The sequence below is a fragment of the Heterodontus francisci genome, chromosome 33 (genome assembly GCF_036365525.1).
Source record: "Heterodontus francisci isolate sHetFra1 chromosome 33, sHetFra1.hap1, whole genome shotgun sequence".
Classification (NCBI taxonomy): domain Eukaryota; kingdom Metazoa; phylum Chordata; class Chondrichthyes; order Heterodontiformes; family Heterodontidae; genus Heterodontus; species Heterodontus francisci.
In genome coordinates, this window is record NC_090403.1 from 56534214 (window position 1) to 56557140 (window position 22927).

General features: G+C 43.5%; 1 protein-coding gene across 4 annotated transcripts in view; it reads left to right on the plus strand.

Moving 5' to 3' along the window:
- The window catches only part of smarce1 (SWI/SNF related, matrix associated, actin dependent regulator of chromatin, subfamily e, member 1), a 490930-nt gene that overhangs the window by 404133 nt on the left and 63870 nt on the right, over positions 1-22927 (plus strand). For 3 of the 4 annotated variants that reach the window (XM_068013667.1, XM_068013669.1, XM_068013672.1), the window contains exons 1-3: positions 15877-15923; positions 18048-18083; positions 22627-22670. In XM_068013667.1, the coding sequence (XP_067869768.1) occupies positions 18077-18083; positions 22627-22670 (51 nt within the window). In that variant the 5' untranslated portion in view covers positions 15877-15923; positions 18048-18076. Of the gene's footprint in view, positions 1-15876; positions 15924-18047; positions 18084-22626; positions 22671-22927 lie in introns of those variants that run through there. The other variant, XM_068013668.1, reaches the window with a different exon arrangement.

The window sequence follows — 22927 nt, forward strand, 5'->3', positions numbered from 1 at the left end:
TGAGTTCTTCTCTGTGTACAAGCTTTAACCCCTTAGCTGCTGTTTCTGCAACAATTGGTTCTAACTCTTTGGGCTCCAGTACCTTGCTAATTTCTCTCCTCAGGGTAGTATTGGGTGATGAGTGGGTTTTAAGTCCCTGTGAGGTCCCTGAGGTTTCCTCTGGGCCCTTGTTCTGGTTGGGGTCCGAAGTAAGATTGTTGTATTTAAGTAGCTCTGGGCTTGAGCTCTGATCATGGGAGACTGCAGTGGGTGGATCCACTCTGACCTCACTTTCAGTGTTCTGGTGAGTCACACAAGGGTTGCTCACTTTAGGGCAATTTTGTTCGCCTTTTCTCTTGATTCTGGGGAGGGTCTCTTTGGTAATCTCTTTCAAGTCCTCTGGGACATCCCTGCCCACAAGTATCTGCCCAGATTCCACTGCACTCCCCTTTGGCACTTTGACTAGGTGAGGCATCACCCTCACTGTTTCTCTGCCCTTTTGAGGACTTTCTTGATCCCTGCAGGTTTCTGAAAATGCTGTTAGCTGCCGTGGCAGGGTGCTCCTGTTGTCTGCATTTACATAGGAGGGTGTGGGTCTAATTTTTCAAGCATTTCAGGGTTTGCTGACCAGACAGTCGGGGGTTTCATATGGGAATCCTCCTTTAACCTGTCCTCCCTGTCCTTTACGTTACCTTCCTCCCTAACTCTCTGCCAGATCTGTGCCTGTCTGTCCCCTTTTGTTCTCAGCAGGGGTCCCTCACAAGTCACCAGCCCTTTGCTGGAGGGTTCCCTAAAAACCGGTAAAGGCATTAGAGGTGCAGAAGTCACTACAGGTTGGGGCTTCCCCTCAACGTGGCACATGTGGCAACTCCTACAGAACTCGACAACATCTTTGTGGAGTTTTGGCCAGTCAAACCTTTGCCTTATGTGGGCTTTGGTTTTTCGTATACCGAGATACAGACCATTGTAAACTCATGGGCTATTCTTACTATTCTCTCCGGTACCTCAGCGGCACCACCAACTGGTGAACCACTGTCCACTCTTTGTCCTCAGGTCTATGAGGAAAGCTCCACTTCCTCGTCAGCACCTCATTCTTTACATAGCAGCAATAAGGGACTCTCTCTGCTTCAATTTCAGTTTGGGCAGCCTGTGTTAACTTTCTTAATACAGGGTCGGCTTGCTGAGCCTCAACTCATCAGATACTGAAGCAGTCTGCGTAGAAATACAGCAAGACCAGGACAATATCCAGGCTTGGGCTGATAAGTGGCAAGTAACATTCGCACCACACAAGTGCCAGGCAACGACATCGCCAACAAGAGATGATCTAACCATCTCCCCTTGCATTCAACAGCATTACGATCGCTGAATCCCCCACTATCAACATCCTAGGGGCTACCATTGACCAGAAACTGAACTGGAGTAGCCATATAAACACCATGGCTACAAGAGCAGGTCAGAGGCTAGGAATCCTGCGGCGAGTAACTCACCTCCTGACTCCCCAAAGCCTGTCCACCATCTACAAGGCACAAGTCAGGAGTGTGATGGAATAATCTCCACTTGCCTGGATGGGTGCAGCTCCAATAACACTCAAGAAGCTCGACACCATCCAGGACAAAGCAGCCCGCTTGATTGGCACCCCATCTACAAACATTCACTCCCTACACCATCAATGCACAGTGGCAGCAGTGTGTACCATCTAAAAGAGGCACTGCAGCAACACATCAAGGCTACTGAGGTGGCACCTTCCAAACCTGTGACCTCTACCACCTAGAAAGACAAGGGCAGCAGATACATAGGAACACCACCACCTGCAAGTTCCCCTCCAAGCCACACACCATCCCGACTTGGAACTATATCACCATTCCTTCACTATCGCTAGGCCAAAATCCTGGAACTCCCTTCCTAACAGCACTGTTGGTGTACTTACCCAACATGGACTGCAGTGGTTCAAGAAGGCAGCTCACCACCACCTTCTCAAGGGCAATTAGGGATGGGCAATAAATGCTGGCCTGGCCAGTGACGTCCACATCCCATAAAATGAATAAAAATAAACTAAGGAAGATTCATTTAATCCATTCACTGGATTCTTCGCAAAGTAAGTTTCAGACAACCAGGCAGCATTGTCATCTATCTGTAGTGCCAGTTCGGTCTCCTCTGAGGGAGCTGGTTTGGTCATGGCCCGAGTCACTACACAATCAGTAGAAATACAGGGGACCATCTCCTGCCACTGTCCCGTCTCCTTGACCTCCTTCGGTCTCTCTATCACTACTGGGGGGATACCACCTTCGCCCCCGCCAGATCATTACCGAGGAGCAGGTCAACCCTGTCCACAGGCAAACTAGGGACAATCGCTACGGTCACCGGTCCCAAAACTAGGTTGCACTCCAAGTGCACCCGATGTAAAGGTACGGTCGTACACCACCCTCCGATAGCGTTCTCTACCATTCTGGTATTCACTGCACTCTCTGGGGGAAAGGTCATGCTTTTTCCCAGTAAAAGGGATCTGGTGGCCCCTGTATCCCCGAGTATGACGATGGGCTTGCTGGCCCTACTTGAGGGGTATGGGGTTACTCTCCCTTTGGACACAAAATTCTGACAGCCTTCAGGGATCTCATTAAATTTTCCTGCACCCACAGCAGTATGTTTTCTGGGTCTTCCTGCTGCTGCAGTTAAAGCCACAGCCTGCTCTGCTGTGCTTTCCATCAGGGTCCCTTCTCCTGCACTGAGCGGGTGTGCCCTGATTAACCCTACAGGCGTTCCCTGTAGTTTCCAGCAGTCAGCTCTGAGGTGACCTGCTTTATTACAATGGAAACACACAGGTCTCTGGGTCTCACTCCTGATTTCAGCACTATCTTTTTTGGCTTGAGGAGGGCCCCGTGTGTGTCCTGCTTTTCTTTCTCTTCCAGGACTGTTTGGTCTCCTATCACCCTCCCACCTCTTTTCCTTTTCGGGGTTTTTGGGGGTGAAAGGTTTTTCCCTGGGGAACTGACTTGTAAATGAGAGTGAACTCTTCAGCCAGAACGGTGGCTTGCCATGCTCTGTGAACCTTTTGTTCCACCACATGGGTTTTTATAGAGAGTGGGAGAGAGTTTTTAAATTCCCCAAGTAGAATCACCTCTCTGAGGTTTTCATACGTGGGCTGTACTTTAAAGGCCGTTAACCACTGGTCAAAAGCCAGCTGCTTACTTTGCTCAAACTCCAGGTAAGTTTGATTGGCTTGCTTCCGGAGAGTTCGAAATTTCTGGCGGTAGGCTTCCGGTACTAACTCATCTGCCCCGAGGGTAGCATTTTTTATCAGTTCGTAATTTGATGAACTTTCGTCTGGCAACAGGGAATAAACCTTATGAGCTTTTCCTGTTAGCTTGCTTTGTAGCAATAGTGTCCAGCTCTCGGCTGGCCATTTTAACTGACTTGCAAGCTTTTCAAAAGTTACAAAAAATGCTCCCACATCTCCCTCATAGAACTTTGGGATCAATTGGGAGAATTCTAAGAGCTCAGCACACAGCCCTGAGTTAATTGTAGCCTCCATATTGGCCATGCTTTCACTGGGGTTACTCTGTCAACCCTGAGCTAACTCAAGCCGCTGTAACTCCCTTTCCTCTTGCACCTTCTGGAAAGTTCTCTCTCTTTCCCTTTCCTGTCACTCTTTTTCTCTCTCTCTCCTCTCTCCTTCTTTCTCTCTCTTTTTTTATTTTCTCTCCCTCTTTCTTTTTTCCTGCCTTCTAATTCAAGTTTCCTCTGTTCCAATTGTATCTTTGCTAAAAATACCCTGTCTAAGACTAATTCCAGCCCTGCCTCCAACTCTTCAGGTTCGAGGGAAAAATAGTTGGTCACTGGTCTTAGGAGTTCAGATTTCTTTGCTTTAGCATAGAAAGTGATCCCACACTGCCCAGCTACATTCCTCGACTCTTCCATAAATAGTGCCTTTAACTTATCCCAAGTTACTTCACCCTGGCTTGGGGAGGTACTGTTTGCGGACGTGGACATGTTAGTATTCTAGCAAAACAAACAGCAAGAAAACCTATATTGAAGTCTTTTTTTTTTGATTGGAATCAATTTGATTTCCCACTTCCAATTTCTTGTTTGTCTGTGGGTTCAATGTTGGACTAGAGCACCCAAATTTCTGTTATGACCAGGTGAGGAAGGGGTCTCAGGCTCCCCTTTCGCCCTTTCTCTGGTTTGACCACAACAGGCTTTATCATTTTAACACAGTGATTTAACTTACCACCTCAGTGCGCACTTGCTCCTGCTCCTCTATATAATCGCAAATGAACCAATCTGACAGGGTTTCTTGAGTTTAAACAAGAAAGATGTAAGTTTATTAACCTTATCACTCTAAACTGGTTAAAATTCCTAAAATAGGTGACGCATCCACACTCACATTCATATGAAAGGCACACACACACACACACACACGTATAGATGCAGAAAGGAAAAAAGAGTTGGGAGATTGAAGTAAAGTCTGTAATCAATGGAATTCAAATACTGAGTTTCAGTGTCCTTAGTTGAAGTTAAGGTATTGATGTCCTCACTGGGCCATGTGCACAATTTGGGCTTCTCTGGTTCCGGTAGGCAGGAGAGGGGTTTTATCCATCCTCCTTGTTGATGACTGTGAAGATCTGTAGATTTGAAGTTTAGCTGCAGCCGAGACCTTCCTGGAACATTGCTGGAGAGGGAGAGGTGCTTTCTTCTTGGAGTTTAGTTACTGTCTGCCCTCAGAGGCACAATTCTCAAACTCTCAGAGTCACACAGGCAGTCATGTCATGTGACTATCTCTTTGTTTCAAACAGAAGTTTCTGGAAGGATTTTGAAATTCAAAGTTCTTCAGACATACTTGGTGGGGGTTGGCTCTTTCAAAGTCAATGGGTGTCGATGGCTTTTGACGACTAACATTGACAAAACCATTCTAGGTAATTGAATCAGAGTGCACTCCTATTGTTCTGGCTAGACTGGGTAATTAAAGGCCGGCTCGGGTCCGTAGATGAAACCCGACCTGAGTCCGACAGAACAACATCTGACCCGAGCCCGACCCGGCCCGAGTCCTTTCATTTTTGTTCCGTGCCTGACCCAACCATCAGTTAACCTAGCTTCTGTTTTTCACTTTGTTGCTCATCTGCACAAGCTTAAAAAAACTGTAACTAAACAACATTTCAAGTCCAAAAAGTACATTAACATTGGAGCCACGTACCGGAGGTGGTGATAGAGCGTGTCCGACCCGACCTGAACCGATCCGAGCCCGAATGCTGGACCTGGACATGTCGTTGGGTCCCGTCGGGTTCGGTAGGGTAGCCATGCTCTATGGGTAATCACCTCTGTCTCCCAGCCGGCCTTTGGCTTCTTTTATTGCAAATTCTGTGTGGCCATCTTTAGCTGTTCTATTCTGCTTTTTAAAAGTTATTTGTAATAATGTCCAATATAAAAGACTCAGATAACGTTCCATACGACAAAATTAATATTTTCCATTTGGCATGTGGGATTTCCATCACCAAAAACATAAAATCACTCATGAACAAGTGCAATTGTGCAGTGTTACAGAATGTAATTGCTTTTTTTCCTTTGTGTTAAAGAATATTCCTTGCTGTGGTTTAAGAGTGGCAACTCTTCTATTCATTTTACTGGGTAACTGACCCGTTGTTATTTCACACACCATAGAGACTGAAACATCAGGGAATTTGACGCAAGAAACTCGCTCGCAAATTTGTAGCTAGCGATATCAAAAGGTACCGCAGGGATCGGTGCTGGGACCCTTGCTGTTTGTAGTGTACATTAATGATTTAGACGTGAATATAGGAGGTATGATCAGTAAGTTCACAGATGACAGCAAAATTGGTGGCGTCATAAATAGTGAAGAGGAAAGCCTGAGATTACAGGACGATATAGATAGGCTGGTAAGACGGGCAGAGCAGTGGAAAATGGAATTTAATCCTGAGAAATGTGAGGCGATGCATTTTGGGAGGACTAACAAGACAAGGGAATATACAATGGATGGTAGGACCCTAGGAAGTACAGAGGATCAGAGGGACCTTGGTGTACTTGTCCATAGATCACTGAAGGCAGCAGCACAGGTAGATAAGGTGGTTAGGAAGGCATATGGAATATTGCCTTTATTAGCCGAGACATAGAATATAAGAGCAGGGAGGTTATGATAGAGCTGTATAAAATGCTAGTTAGGCCACAGCTGGAGTACTGTGTACAGTTCCGGTCACCACACTATAGGAAGGATGTGATTGTATTGGAGAGGGTGCAGTGGAGATTCACCAGGATGTTGCCTGGGCTGGAGCATTTCAGCTATGAAGAGAAACTGGATAGGCTAGGGTTGTTTTCCTTGGAGCAGAGAAGGCTGAGGGGGGACTGATTGAGGTGTACAAGATTATGAGGGGCATTGATAGGTTAGATAGGAAGAAACTTTTTCCCTTAGTGGAGGGGTCAATAACCAGGGGGCATAGATTTAGGGTAAGGGGCAGAAGGTTTAGAGGGGATTTGAGGAAAAAAAATTTCAACCAGCGGGTGGTTGGAATCTGGAATGCACTGCCTGAAGAGGTGGTAGAGGCAGGAAGCCTCACAACATTTAAAAGGTATTTAGATAAGCACTTGAAACGCCATAGTATACAAAGCTACGGGCCAAGTGCAGGAATATGAGATTAGAATAGTTGGGTGCTGGATGGCCGGCACAGACATGATGGGCCGAAGGGCCTGTTTCTGTGCTGTATAACTCTTGACTCTATGACTCTAACACAGTGCAGTTTCATTAATGCAGCTGGAAATGGGTTTATCACAAAACACAAGCATTTTTAGTAAGAGCAGCACCTGAGAGTAACCTGATTTAAAATCATTGAAAATCACTGAAAAAAACTATACAGAACCATTTACTACATTCATTGGAGCACAGTAGTCAGTTTCTTGATCAATTAAATACTTTTTTTTAAACATAGAAAAATTTTTAAACCATGTCTCCTAGTGCCTGTGGAGCTGAGAAAAGGAATTCAATTTGAAGATCAGTTTTGTGGACTGGACCAACTGTGGGTGAAATGATCTTTAAAACAGTGTTAAAGATTGTGGAAACTCCATTTACACTGAATGTAACTTATGCCTGAATTTCTGTGATATTTTGCACTGTTTTGGCAAATTGTACCCATATTGTGCTGATAAAACTAGTGCAAACCAGCAGAAACTCTAGGCTGTAATGTGTAATGTAGAGAAACAGGTTAATGTATAAACCACTGAATATCAGTGTCAAGAGGCGGCACAGTGGTGCAGTGGTTAGCACCGCAGCCTCAAATCTCCAGCGACCCGGTTTCAGTTCTGGGTACTGCCTGTGTGGAGTTTGCAAGTTCTCCCTGTGTCTGCGTGGGTTTTCGCCGGGTGCTCCGGTTTCCTCCCACAGCCAAAAACTTGCAGGTTGGTAGGTAAATTGGCCATTATACATTGTCCCTAGTGTAGGTAGGTAGTAGGAGAATATGGGGTTAATGTCGGATTAGTATAAATGGGTGGTTATTGGTCGGCACAGACTCGGTGGGCCAAAGGGCCTGTTTCAGTGCTGTATCTCTAAATAAATAAAATAAAAGAGAATGAGTTATGTGTATTTAGTCAGAAATGTGCTTACGTTCATAACTGACCGTTACCCCATTGTATTTTCCAGCTTGATTAGCTCAAATGTTCACTTTCTTCACCTGTTTAAATGGTGGTCACCTGTTGCAACATGCTTTTTGCACACAAAGGGATAGTTAGTCCTCAGAATGTTTGTGGTAATATTCAACAAAAGCATTCTGCAGCACCTGGTAAAGGTTTGCAAAGTCCAGATTTTTATGTCAGGAGATGGGCTTCATAAAAGAGATTTGTCATGAGGAGTCAAAGGCAAGATATAGGAACAGACCCGGAGAAAGAGAAACAGCAACATGGTTAAGGAGACTGAAAACTCTCAGGCGTGGAGAGAGAGTACATGAGAGACAGAGTGAAAGACAAGAGACAAAGAGGGACAGTAATGAGAGAACGAGGCAGGGAGACTGAAAGTGACAGGATGATCAGACAGGAAGAAAGAGGAGGAGATTTCCAGGAATAAGCAGGAGAATGGAAGAGTATAAAAGAAAGGGGATGATTCTCAAAGTGCGAATTGGTGATAAATGTAGTCATTACAGACTCATACAAGTGCCAGGCAATGTCCATCTCCAACAAGACAGAACATAACCATCTCCCTTTGATATTCAACAGCATTACCATCACTGAATCCCCAACCATCAACATTCTGGAGGTTACCATTGATCGGAAACTTAACTGGACTAGCCATGTAAATATTGTGACTACAAGAACAGGTCAGAGGCTGGGAGTCTTGCGATGAGTAACTCACCTCCTGACTCCCCAAAGCCTGTCCACCATCGACAAGGCACATGTCAGGAGTGTGATGGAATATTCTCCACTTGCCTGGATGGGTGCAGCTCCAACAACACTCAAGAAGCTCGACACCATCCAGGACAAAGCAGCCTCACTTGATTGGCATCCCATCCACCATCTTAAACATTCACTCCCTCTACCAGCGGCATACAGTGGCAGCAGTGTGTACCATCTACAAGATGCACTGCAGCAATGCACCAAGGCTCCTTAGACAGCACCTTCCAAACCCACGACCTCTACCACCTAGAAGGACAAGGGCAGCAGATGCATGGGAACACCACCACCTGCAAGTTCCCCTCCAAGCCGTGTCCTAACTCGCACCAAGTCCTGTTTACCCATCACCCCTGTGCTCGCTGACCTACGTGGTCTCCGGGTCCGGCAAATCCTCAAATTTAACATTCTCATCCTTGGTTTCTGATTCCTCCATGGCCTCACCGCTTCCTATCTCTGTGATCTCCTCCAACCCCACAATACAGGGGGGCACAGTGGCGCAGTGGTTAGCACCTCAGCCTCACAGCTCCAGCAACCTGGGTTCGGTTCTGGGTACTGCCTGTGTGGAGTTTGTAAGTTCTCCCTGTGACCGCATGGGTTTCCGCCGTGTGCTCCGGTTTCATCCCACAGCTAAAGACTTGCAGGTTGATAGATAAATTGGCCATTGTAAATTGCCCCTAGTGTAGGTAGGTGGTAGGAGAATGGTGGGGATGTGGTAGGAATATGGAATTAATGTAGGATTAGTATAAATGGGTGGTTGTTGGTCAGCACAGACTCGGTGGGCCGAAGGGCCTGTTTCTGTGCTGTATCTCTCGATGACACTCTGAGATCTCCACGCTCCTCTAAGTCTGGCCTCTTGCGCATCCCTGATTTTAATCACTTACCATTAGTGGCCGTGTCTTCAACTGCCTGGGCTCTAAGCTCTGGGATTCCCTCCCTAAACCTCTCCGCCTCTCTTTCCTCCTTTAAGATGCTCCTTAAAATCTACCTCTTTGTCCAAGCTTTTGGTGACTTGTCCTAATATCTTCTTATGTGGCTCAGTGTCAAATTTTGTTTGATAATGCTCCTGTGAAGCATCTTGGGTTGTTTTACTACATTAAAGGCACTATATAAATGTAAGATGTTGTTGTTGGTGGGTGCGTAGTTAGCTGATCTAAGCAATGGCAGCGGTGAAGGCTGTACAAGAAGCCTCAACATGCCCAAACTATGGTGGAGAAAATGCAACGTAGACTGTTTGTCTGCATAGATTAATATCAATAATCTGGTGACAATATATTTTTAAAGTCATTCATTGAACAACATGTGAAGAAAGTGATATGCATGTATGGACATGTTGGCAGCACAACTTTAACAAATATAACCACCTGAAGCAGAGTTACTCCCTGAAACTTCCCACTTATGCAAAACAGTTTGATTTTGTTTATGCGTTTAGGGTTGTGTTTGAATAAGCTGTAGTTTCTCTCTCCAGTTGTTTCCTCTCCTAAAGCATCAGATTCTTGCTGCCGAGCGGCTCCACAGGCATTGATGGCCTTCCAGAACCTCACCCCAATGGCCAGTCTTAATGCTTGAAACTCGGTGGTGAGCGTTGGTAGGCTAGTCCACTGTGGGGGCCATCACAGTGAAATCAGACAACTTGCACACACGTGTTTTCCAGCAGAGAGTCACTGGATAGTGATCAGGAACAGAAACTGGGGCAGACTTTACACTTCCCTATTTCAAAGTGCAGCATCTTTCCTGGAGATGCTCAGCACAAATTGGTGCGCAAACCCGGGACCTTCTTAAACCTGCTGCTGCAGCTATTCACAAATGAACTCCCCATTCATCAGTGTAACAGAGTCAAGCGACAGGGCCACTGCTTAGCATCATGGAGCTGAGTTACAAGAAGAGACTGGAGAAACTTGATCTATTCAGCCTTAAAATGAGATGACTGACATGACCTGACAGAGGTACATCAGATAATAAATGGCAGACACAGAAAATCACTTCAAGCTAAACTGTCATTGTAGAAACACAGTAAAAGTATTAGTAAAAAACTGATTTCAGGCAGTTTTAGTGAGGTAATGACACAGGAGCCAAAGGTTCTTTCACAACACAAAAACAAAAGAATCTGCCAAATGTTTGACATAATTATGGGGTAGGGACTTTAATTAGTATTTTACATCAGGATGACTGTCAATTCCTATCAGCCTAATCTCCCAGCCTCCAGTTTATTAATGTTGTTTAAATGGTCTGGTGGGAGAATGCACTGTCCACATAGTTCCCGAGCCATTCAGAGCAGGTTGGCCCCAGCTGGAATGACTAGAACAGCACAGAAACAGGCCATTCAGCCCAACTTGTCTATGCTTGAAAGGATATTGGAGAGGGAGAGAGAGGATCCAGTTCTTGTTATCCATGTTGGGACCAACATAGGTAAGAGTAGGTAAGAGATCCTGTCTGGAGAGTGTCAGGAAAACCTTATCAGCCAAATGGGAAATATTAATTTAATTGGTTGGAAACTTACATTAGACTTTTAATGCAAAGAAAACCCTACAGTAACATAAAAAAAAAACTAGCTGCCAAGATGGCCACTGTCATTTACATCTGAAATACCAGGAGATTGAACTGGAGACAAAAAGTCTAACAAGAAGCCCAGCCAGAAGAATGCTTTGGTTAACTGAGTAGATTAGCCAGATCACCCTCATTAGTGGGACATTCCAAACCATCTCGAGGCATTCATAAATGGAGACGTCCCTCCAGAGGGAACACTGCCAACCCCATCTAAGAAAAGTTTTGAGGTTTAGACTTTGGACCTCATTAAAAACAAAGGGTAGTGAGAGAACCGTGTGACTGCCTGTTTGATCTCTGAAAAAACTGGAAGTTTTGTTACAGACAAGCAGACAAGCAGTAACTGAGTGGACAGCTGCTGCTCTCCTGTCTCTCTCTCTCTCTCTCTCCTTTCTCTCTCCCCAGAAAATATCAAAGGAAAAAACCATCTGCAACTGGGGGATCCTCCAAACCTACAGACTGTTACAGCCAGCACCAAGGGGAGGAGAAACAACTACAAATTCTGCCTTCAGGAAAACCCTGAGCTCAGCAAGCCAAAATACACAATGACCAAACAAGAAATTCAAGAATACAGCTTCAGCTAAGGACTACTGGATCATCCACTTTTCAGACAGTATTTAAATTCAATTTAATCTGGACTTTAATCCAACCACCAAATCTGTTTCCCTCTGTAAACTATTTGTGTGTGTGTGTGATTCTCGTGTGAATGTGTGTGTGCATGTGTAGCGTATTTTTAAATCGGGTTAGAATGTTAAGTAAAATAAACTTATCTCTTTCTTGTTTAAACTCAAGAAAATCTGTCCGATTGGTTCTTTCACGATCACAGTAAAAGAAAATGGTAAAACACTCACAGAGGTGGTAAGCACAGCCACTGATTAAAAGGAATAAACCCTGTTGTGATCAAATAAGAGGAAGGGGCAAGAGGGGAGCCTGAGACCCCCTCCTCACCTGGTCATAACAAGAGTAACAGGAATTAGTAGCCAAATTAAAGAACAGCACCTCAAGGGTTATAATCCAAGCCATGTGCAAATTGGTGTAGGAATAAACAGATTAGGGAGGTAAACACATGATTGAAGGAGTGGTATGTCCCTTTTCATGGGACACAGGCACCAGTACTGGGACAGGAAGGAACTGTATCATTGGGACAGGCTCCACTGGAACCGGATTGGGATCAGGATCCTAGCGGAAAGGATAAACAGGGCAGTCACAAAGATTTTAAACGGGTGGAGCGCAGATCTGGAAAATGTAGTATAAATAATATTTGGAAAACAAAAGAAAGGGAAGAGTATAGTAACAGTCAGAAATGGAAATACAGGTAAAGGGAAAACAAAAGATATAAATAATTAAACCAGGAGGCAGAATTAAGAAAGGTGTGAGTAAAACATTTGAGTAGAAGGACAGGTTAGGAAGTGAATCTTTGGAATTCTGTATCCAAGAGAGCAATGGAGGTTGAGTCACTGAATATATTCGAGGTTGAGACAGACAGATTTTTGATCTACAAGGAAGTCAAGGGTTATGGGGGGCAGACAGGAAAATGGAGTTGAGGCCAAGATCAGATCAGCCATGATCTTATTGAATGGTAGAGCAGGTTCGAGGGAGCTATCAAACATTCTTTATACAAAACACAGACTATAAGCAACAAACTCAACTTGGAGGGTGTGACATGGTAGCAGCCACTACCGAGACATGGCTGCAAGACAGTCAGCACTGGGAATTAAAGATAAGGAAAAAAAAGGGAAAATGGTAGAGGGGGAGGAATAGCCTTAGTGATTAAGGATGGAATCAATTCAATGGTAAGAGAGGGTATAACGAGAGGCAAGCAGACAGTGGATAGAATTAAGAAATAGAAAAGAGTTTAAGACTGTCGTGGGAGTTGTGAGCAGGCCCTCTGGTAGCAGCTGTGAAGTGGCAGAGTGTATAAATACAGAGATCTGGCAAGCACATAGTAAAGGCAGAGTGGTTTTAAAGGGGGATTTTAACTTTCATATAGATTAGTAGAAGCAGGCTAGCAAATGTTAGAAAGGTCGTGAATTTTGTGATTGTGCCCTGGATAGTTTTCTGCACCAAAGGGATCAGGCCATATTAGATATAGTAATGAGCCAGATTTAGTTAACAGCTTAACAGTGCGAGAACAATTACCTAATAGCAATCATAATATGATTGAGTTCAACGTAGCGTTTGAAAGGAAGGAATGTGAAACAGTTACTAGAATTTTAGACTTAGGTAAGGCTGATTTCAATGCGATCAGACAGAGAATGTCCACAGTAAATTGGGCATATCTGTTAATGGGTAAAACAACAGAAGATCAGGGGGAGGTGTTCAAAACAGAATTTAATATGATACAGAATCAGTTTATACCCCTATGTAGCAAGAGATTTACTTACAAAAAAAGAACAGCCATGTACAAATAAAGAGGGGCTACGTGGCCTATTCCTATGCCAGTGTTTCTGCTCCACACGAGGCTCCTCTCACCCTTCTTCACCTGGCTCCTCCTGGAAAAGAACAGCATTATGTAGGTCCAGGACTGATGGGGTCCATGGGGTGGTCGCTCTTTCTGCCTGCTTTCCTTCCATGGTCTTGTCCGTGCCTGGGTGGCCCTGGAGAGGAAGCACGGCGTGTCCAGCACTAGTGCACTTGATGCTTTCTGCGACTGGTCAGCACTGCAGGGTAGAGTGCCTTGTAGAAAGCAATATTAAAATACTCACTTAGTCGGGAATGTATTCTTTTAGTTTTGGTAGCACTTGATTCTTGCTTTGACACCTGCTTACTTTGATTGACCATATCTCATGTTAATGGTGCTCAAACAGGGGCCCTTGTTGTGATGATTATTTTTCGGTAACCTTGGGGCAACCTAGTTATTAGTCCATTTCTATTCATTAACAGTATCGCCAATATCTTTGTATTCCTTTCTCCCTCGTGTTTATTGTGCCTCTCCAGTCTGAATCCTGGGATGAGAGGACTGTCCTTTAAGGGGAGATTGAGTAGACTGGGCCTACACTCTCTGGAGTTTAGAAGAGTGAGAGGTGATCTCATTGACACATATAAAATTCTTAGAGGGCTTAATAGGGTAGATGCTGAGAGACTGTTTCCCCTGGATGGAGTGTCCAGAACTAGGGCCACAGTCTCATGATAAGGGGTCAGCCATTTAGGGCTGAGATGATAAAAAATTCTTTGCTCAGAGGGTTGTAAATATTTGGAATTCTCTACCCGAGAGAGCTGTGGATGTTCAATGGATGAGTATATTCAAAACAGAGTTGGATAGACCTTTGGGCAGTAAGGGAATTGAGGGATATGGGGAAACGGGGAAGTGAAGTTGAGGTAGAAGTTCAGCCATGAGGTTATTAAATGGTAGAGCAGGCTCATCTGGGATATTGCTATTCCTTATGTTCCCCTTAAATGCAAATAAAACACTGAGTGAAGGAAAGTTATTACAGGGCTGTGGTGAAGAGCAGAGGAGTGGAACTAATTGGATAGCTCTACCAAAAAGGCCAGCATAGGTACGATGGGCAAAATGGTCCCCTTCCATGCTGTTATTCAATATAATATGCTATTTGCCTGAACTCCTTTCGGTAGGAAGTTCCACATTCTAATCACTCCCTGAGTAAAGAAGTTTCTTCTGAATTATTAGTGATTATCTTTAATATCAGTACTGAGAGGTTTTACCCATCAGGAAAGATTGAACAGGCTGGTGCACTTTGCTCGAGAATAGAGAAGACTGGGGGCTGACCTGATCAAGGTCTTCAAGACCATGAAAGGGCATGATAGGTTTAGACATAGAGATGTTTCCATTTGCAGGCAAAACTAGAAATAGGGATCATAAATGTAAGAACGTCACTAATAAATCCAATGAAGACCTCTTTATGCAGTGTGTGGTTAGAATGTGGAAATCGCTGCCACAGGGAGTGGTTGAGGTGAATAGCATGGATGGATTTAAGGGGAAGCTGGATAAACATGAGGGAGAAATGAATAGGAGGATGCTGATAGGGTGAGAGGAAGAGTGTGGTGCATAAACACCCGCATTGGCCAGTTGGGTCAAGCCACTTACTTTTGTGCTGTAAATACTTTATAATTTATGACCCCTTGTTTTAGTCTCTCCCATAAGTGGAAGCCTCTTCCCCACCTATAGAACTCCTTCATAATTTTAAAGACCTCTATCAGCACCTCTCAGCATTGTTTTGCATCTCTGCAAGTGGAAATAACCTGTGATTAGAATTGCTAAACAATGATATTGCTAAAAATGAAATAAATATCTATGTGTATGTGTAGAGAATTGCAGAGTCTCCTGAATTCCCTATGGATTGATCAGCAACTATCTTATATTTATAAGAAGCTCCCAGTTCTGGTCTTCCCCACAACTGGAAATAACCCATTCTCATATTAAGCAAACTTCTCAATGAGAAAGAAGGGGGTAAAATAAATCATAACGTTAAAGAGATAAATAACAAGAAAGAATAAAATTAACTCTGCACATTTACTGTCTTCAGCAACAGATTCTCCATAAAGAACTGATTTTTTTTTAAACAAAAGAAACCATCAATTTACAAACACTCATTTAATGAACAACAATGACTGATATTACAACAAAACCACATCAGTATTAGTTGGATTTTTCTTACTTTATATAGAAAGAAAATTATTTTGACGGTCGAATCTGTGGTTTGTAATCACATTGCTAGTTGGCCTTGGACCGCAATGCTTCGATACGCAGTCGCAGATTCGTCGGAATTATTTGTAAATTAAAAGAATTCCGTACGGCGCAGTGGGAGCGGGAAGTGGCGGTGAATCGGCGTATCTAATGTTGCGGGTGTGTACCCGGGCCGTGTGATTTTTCTTAAGCCCCGCTCTGGCCGTGTTCTATTGGTCTTGTGTGGAATGTTGCGGCCTCTCCCTCTCCCCTCCCCCTCCCCCTCCCCGGAGCCGGACAATAGGTGCCGCTCCCGCCGCCAGTGCAGCGCCGGCTTCACCTCAGCAACCGCGTTCATTCTTCACCCTCAGCTCCCACCCCCCGCCCGCTGCTCTTTGTGAGTTATTAATGTTTCAGCCGATGTGTTTTTGTTTTTGTCGGCCCCGGAGCCTGAGGCCTGGGCCTCGGGAGGCGCTATCATTGTAATGTTCGGCCGCTCAGTCTCACTGTTCCGCTGCCAGTGTGAGTGGAGGCTCCGGAGAAACTGCAGAAAATACAAGAATGATGCCAGAACTGAGAGGTTACAACCACCAGGAAAGACTGAACAGGCTGGGGCTCTTTTTCTCTGAAAGAAAGAGTGGGGGGAGTGACCTGATAGAGGCCTTTAATATAATGAAGGGGTTTTAATAGGGTAAAAGTAAAGATGTTTCCATCAGTGGAGCAGACCACCAATAGAAGATAGTTACTAATAAAGCCAATCAGGAGTTCAGGAGAAACTTCTTTACCATAGAGTGGGGAGAATGTGGAACTGGTTACAGAAAGGAAGACTTGCATTTTAATAGCATCTTTCACGACCTTGGACATCCTAAAGTGCTTTACAGTCAATTAAATACTTTTAAAAGTGTAGTTACTGTTATAGGAAAATGTGGCAGCCAATTTGTGTACAAGATCCCACAAAGGGCATTGTAATAATGACCAGATAATCTGTTTTTGTGACGTTGGTTGAAGGATATATTTTGGCCAGAACTCGCCTGTTCTTTGAAATAATGCCATGGGGTCATTTACATCCACCCAAGCAGGCAGATGAGGCCTCAGTTTAGCGCCTCAGCTGAAAGACAGCACCTTTGACAGTGCCACGCTCCCTCCATATTGCACTGGGAGTGTCAGCTTGGATGCTTGTGCTGAAGACTCTGGAGTGGGACTTGAACCCACAACCTTCTTACTCAGCGGTGAGAGTGTTACCCACTGAACCATGGCTGAGATGCAGTGTCCTCTGGCACACTTGGGGCTTTCTGCGAGCAGGTGGTCACTGTGGCATCGAGTGCAGTAGAGCCACAGCAATTCCCCAAATTCTTTCACTGCAAAGCAGAAGATTTTGAATGAAATTGCAGGGGATTATGAATATTTTCTGTTAAACTATTTCCACAGTGCCTGAGGTGGTACTTCCCTTTATTCCAGTTCACGCTGGCATTCCAATTGCTCAGTTAAAGCTGAGGTTCTCTTCCGCCCCGATCATGCTAGCACTGACCCCGAGCTTCCTGTCGCTTGCCATTTTAAAACACCCCACTGCCCTCACGCCCACATCTCTGTCCTGCAGTGTTCCAGTGAACATCAACACAAGCTCGAGGAACCACATCTCATTTACCGATTAGGCATGCTACAGCCTGCCGGACTGAACATTGAGTTCAGTGATTTCAGAGCATAACTGGCCCCCCATTTTTTATTTTTAGTTTTATTTTTTCCTTTTATTTTAGTTTGTTTCATAATTTTTTTTAACCATGTGCCTGCCCACTCTCTTTTTTCATGTTTGTGCTTTTGGCCAGGGCTGTTCATTATTTGGTCATTTAACACCCTCTCTGCACTAATGCTTTGTCTTTCACCACACCATTAACACACCCTTTGCCTTTGCTGCATGACCTTCTAGTCAGTTATTCTCTGTGACTCTGCCCTATCAACACCTTCCCTTTTGTTATCTTTTGCCTCACCCCTGCTTTATTTGCTTAAAACCTATTACATTTCTAACCTTTGTTAGTTCTAGTGAAGGGTCACTGACCTGAAACCTTAACTCTGCTTCTCTCTCCACAGATGCTGCCAGACCTGCTGAGTATTTCCAGCATTTTTGTTTTTATTTCATGCTAGCACTCTGCCTGCCCTCCTCTATTGTCACCTCTCAGCTTCTACTCTTGCTTCAGTGGCTCACACAGTTAGCCTAGATTTTGTGCTCAGGTGTCTAGAGTGGAACATGACTCATGACCTTTTGACTCCGAGGTGAGAGTGTTACCCAGTGAGCCAGGACAAGTATAGTTACCTATAAAATTGTCCTTTGAGTAGCTGATCCACACGGAGCAGGGGGGCACCAGTTTTAATTCCCAATCTGTACTGGCTGTGAAAGGCACGGCATAAGTGCAAGTCTCTCTTCATACTTAAATGCACCTAAGATGTAAATGAACGGTAGAGTGAACATGTGCTGTTTCTGAGAGTTTTTTTTTGCTTTACTGATGTTTCTTTTCTTTTATTTCAGATTGTATGTAAGAGGCTGTTGGCATCATCATGTCAAGTAAGTAAGAGAAAGTTTATGATTTTGAATTTGTTATTGAATGAAAATGCAAATGTTGGCTGTCATTTTCATAAAGTAAAGGAGTTGTAACAGTGTCTTGAAGCTTCATTTACTTTGGTCTGGTAAAAGCTTCAAGAATACAGCTGGCTCAGAACTGTTCTTCCCTCTACCACCATTTCCCCCTCCTCCTTCAATCCCTTTATCCAGCTTGTACTGGTGTTGATCTTCTGCCCAGTACTCAGGGTGGCAGCTGGAAATTCCTAATTAATTTTATAAAGCTACATTGTTTCAAGCTGAAGGAAAACATTTTTTTCACTCCTCATTTGTTCAATGTGGACCCAGCTCTCATTTGTACATTTTATAATTAAAGCACTCCATTCCAACACTGGCCTGCTAGATAGTGACTGTTAAAATATATTTAGTGATGGGCAGAGGCAGTGGAAGTATGGTTGGGCTGATTGACCACCAAATGCACAGCAGTATATGCATGCTATACTGTGCACCCACATACACCTTGTTCTTTTACCTTTATGCAAACTATTTGCAGAGTGCATGGTGCAGTTATTGTATACCCGCTGGAACTGCCAGTGAAAGACCAGTCACTTGTTACTGGGTATTCTGTCTAGTTGTTCTGAAACATTTATTTGGAGTTCTATCATTTGTTTCCCAAGTCCACTTTCCTGGGAAACTTCACTCTATACGTCTTGCATTTTAAAATCTAATGGAACATGCTTTATTCATAATAGATCTTGCTATCTCTATAATCTCCTGCTGCCTTACAACCCTCAAGATCTCTGCACTCCTCTAATTCTGGCCGCTTGAGCATCCCTGATTTTAATCGCTCCAGCATTGGTGTCTGGGCCTTCAGTTGCATAGGCCTAAATTCTGGATTGCCCTCCCTACACCTCTCCGCCTCTCTACCTCACATTCCTCCTTTAAGACACTCATTAAAACCTACTACTTTGACCAAGCTTTTGGTTATCTGACCTATATCTCCTTTTGTGGCTCGGTGTCACTTTGTTTTGTAATGCTCCTGTGAAGTACCTTGAGATGTTTTATGATGTTAAAGGTGCTGTATGAATATAAGGTGCTGTTGTTGTGATTTTAACAATGTGGTCTGTATCATTGTGAAGGAATGTGGCAGGGGTGTGGTGGTTGCTGAATGTTAATCAGGAACAGGAATTCTGACTAGCTTTTTTCCCCCCTTCTCTAGCCCATAAGTACTGACATCAAATATGCCATCTGTGCTGCCCTGCTTGAAATCTGTTAACTCATGACCCACTGTGCCTCAAACCTTGGATCTTCCTGGTGTGAATGACTCTGTGCCATACTGTGCATTTTATTAGCTCTAATTAAAAAAAATCACGTCATCTTTGAATGCAAAATGTTTGCCATTCTCCCTAAATGACCAAGTAATTGTGACTGTCATTGTAAAATGATTTTTAAAAAACTATTTTTATGTTAGCCCCTTCTTTCTCTTGAATGTTTCTCGGAGAAATCTTTCATCAATTTGGGTAGTATATTGTTGTTGCCATTTTGTTTGTCCTGGTGGTTGAAGGTGAACATTGGAAATAACAATAATTGGAACATATCTGTAATTACTTGAGAGTGTTCTGGAGCTCTTACTGTCTCCAGGGAAGACCTGTTACAGGAATATTGTTCTTGTAATAAGTCGAAATATTCCAAAATTAATAAAGCCTTTTAATTTAATTTTATATACTGACATGTAAGAACATGACATTTGTAAGACAAATGCAAAAAAAAATAAATTTTTGGATAAGATGTTAAACTGAGGCCTCTGTCTGCCCTTTCAGGTGGATGTAAAAGATCCTGTGACATTTCAAAGAAGAGCAGGGGCATTCTCCCTGATGTCCTGTACGATATTTGTCCCTCAACTAACATCACTAAAACAGAATATCTAGTCATTATCCCATTGCTGTTTGTGGGAATCGCTGGGTGCCAATTGGCGGCTGCATTTCCAACATTACAACAGTGACTACACTTCAAAAAGCACTTCATTGGCTGTAAAGCACATTGTAATGTCTTGAGGTCATAAAAGGCATTGTGGAAATGCAAGTCTTTCATGATCTTTCCATAAGAAGAATGAGCATTACAAAGTCCCCATCTACCAAAAACGTCTCTTCCTGTCAATTGGTGTCCACAAATCTGCTCTTTCTCAGTTCATTTAGCCCATTTCTGCCAGTGTTGCTCTTTGGCTTCAGATCTGTGATATTGAAATTGAAGCTCTTTCTTTTGATTCAGTCCTGGCTCCCAGTGCTAACTTTGAATCTTTCTATTCTGCTGGGTTGTCTATTTCTAAATCTCCTCTCTATATATCCTGTTCTTCCATCTCTAGTTCCAAATCTGAAGTTATGAGTTGGGAGGAAAATGTACCATTTAAAATGTCACAAATCTGAAGTGGGAAGGAGCTCTATCTGGTAGCAATGCATTGGTGTGAAGTTACTGCTTAGTCCAGCATCTGGGAAAAAAAAAACAAGTTTAGGGCCATCAGCAATGCACAGCCTGCTGCTCCCAGGTCTTTGCTGATGGCTCTCTTTAACCATGTACTAGAAGATGTGTAAGGGCTGCACAGGTGGGAAAGTTGCTATTTTCTCTTGATGAGATGGCTCAGACTGGGAAATCTGCATGCAGTTCAAGTTGAAAAAGTAAAGCATATATAAGGTGTTTCTTCTGATATGAGGTATCTCACTCCCATCACAGTTGAACAGCTGATAGTGATAATTTAGTGGTAGGAACTTCCTTCTGCACTTTCCAAGCTAAGGAGGGGAAAAAAAGTTGCAATTTTTTTTCCATTTCCCCCCCCAAATGCTGCTGCCTGCTTCCAGTTGGATAGTGTACATGAGTGAACCTCGGGTACAGACAGGATGTGATGCTGCTGCGTCAAGTAGCCTGGTTAGCCAGGCATAAAGAAGGGGCACTATACACCAATAAAAGTCAGCGTTGTCAGGAGAAAGAGTAAAATGAAATGTATAATATGAAAGTGGAGCTGTTGTAAGCTGCTGTGTCCATTTATTTTAGATTTAGTTTAGAAGCACTTTGCCAACTAACCCTAGTTTGCTCCTTCTAATTTCTCGAAGTAAATGCAAAAGCTTTTGCATTTCCTTTATCCCAGTAATAAGTTATGGTGAGTGATAATTTTAATTTTGTGTTCTAGTTTTCATATTTCACCCAGTTTGGGAAGCAGAGCAGTACAGTTAGTAACAATGCTGTCCTTTCATCCCAGGATTTTGAATTCAAGTCCAATCCAAACTGATTATATGAAAGTCTTTTCCTTGCAGACTAAGACTCCCTACATGATTGAGTTTAGGGAACTCTCAGCCCATTTTGTAGTGGGCATGAGTCCACAATATTAAACTACCCATAAAATTAGTACAGATTGAGACAAAATGAAAAAGCTCATAGGAGGCTGCAAGGATAGCTTGAACAGGAAATACACATATTAATGCAGTAGACTTTTCATATGACAATCTAATTGGAATTATTAAATCCTTCACCTTAAAAATTGTTTTGAGAAGTGCCTTGAGATGATATCAAGTTATGGGATAGTATCATCCCATTCTTTCACAGTGTGTGTGGCACTGTTCTCTATTGCTAGGCAATGGATGATGAACTGTAGCCTTACAAAATTTAAAAAAATCTGCATCATGGGTGCAGATAGTGTTTCATATGGTTTGTGCTTTTATGATTCTAGAGTTTATTGAGAGCCAAGTTAATTTAAGGTTTTAACTCCGGATTCTCTTGTCAGTGCCACTTTAGTTTGGAGATAGCTTCAGACTCCAGATAGAGTAAAGCATACTGTATAGGATTCTTGACTATTGCATGTTGTGTAGAATAAACCTGTTCTAAAAATGTTAAAATGGTTATATAGTGGCTGTCCAGTAATTCGATGGGTAAATAAGTTGTGTCAATGAGCCATTCAGACCAGGAAGGTCTTTGATTAAACATATCTCAGCCAGGCAGATGGCAGTGGCATTATATTTGGGCTTGGTGACCCAGGGCTGGGGAAAGGAAGAATCGTTCAGGGTTCCTGCTTCTGATCGCAGTCCAGCCACTCCTGCTGAAAAGTGGATGGTGGGTGGCAATGGGAGCAAGTTCAACTGTTTCACCTGATGGAAATAGCCTGCAGACACTAATGCTGATAGTTCTGTGGCTGTTCTTCCAATCGTCAGCCATAACTTTGGGAGAGTGGCAAAAACTCTGGTGAAATGGCGGGAATGGCCGTTCCTCTGCTTCCACTGAAGTTATGGTGATCAGGCAGTCCCTGCAGAAATGCTACCTCCTATTGAGTGGAATTACCAAGGAAGAGTGGGCACTTGGATGAGATACTGGAGAGTGCTTGGTGCCCATGAAATTGTACCTCAGTAGGAAGAATTGCCTTCAGGAAGGGAAAGTGAGAGATTTAAGACATCTTACGAGACAGAATAGTTACAGATAGGATTTTCCTAGTGAACATGTGATTTCTGAGTCCTAATGTTGCATTTGCATGTAAATTAAAATTTGATTTTTTAATATTCTATTACAGAAAGACCATCTTACGCACCCCCTCCTGCCCCTGCTCCCACCACTGTAAGTCTTTATATTTCATGAATTATTTAAGAATAAAACTTGTTGGTTGAAAAATGTTTGCAAAAATAATCTGGATGTTTTAACTGGTTAACACACATGATTCTTGGATTGTGAAAATGCAATCTTGGCTTGTACTGGCAGGTTAAAGGTTCCGTCAGGCCTTGGCCAGAGCCTAATGCAAGTGTTGCCTGGTAGCTGATGGTTTACTTTTACTGTCCGAGACACACTGAGATGGGATTTGGTGCGTGCCACAGGGT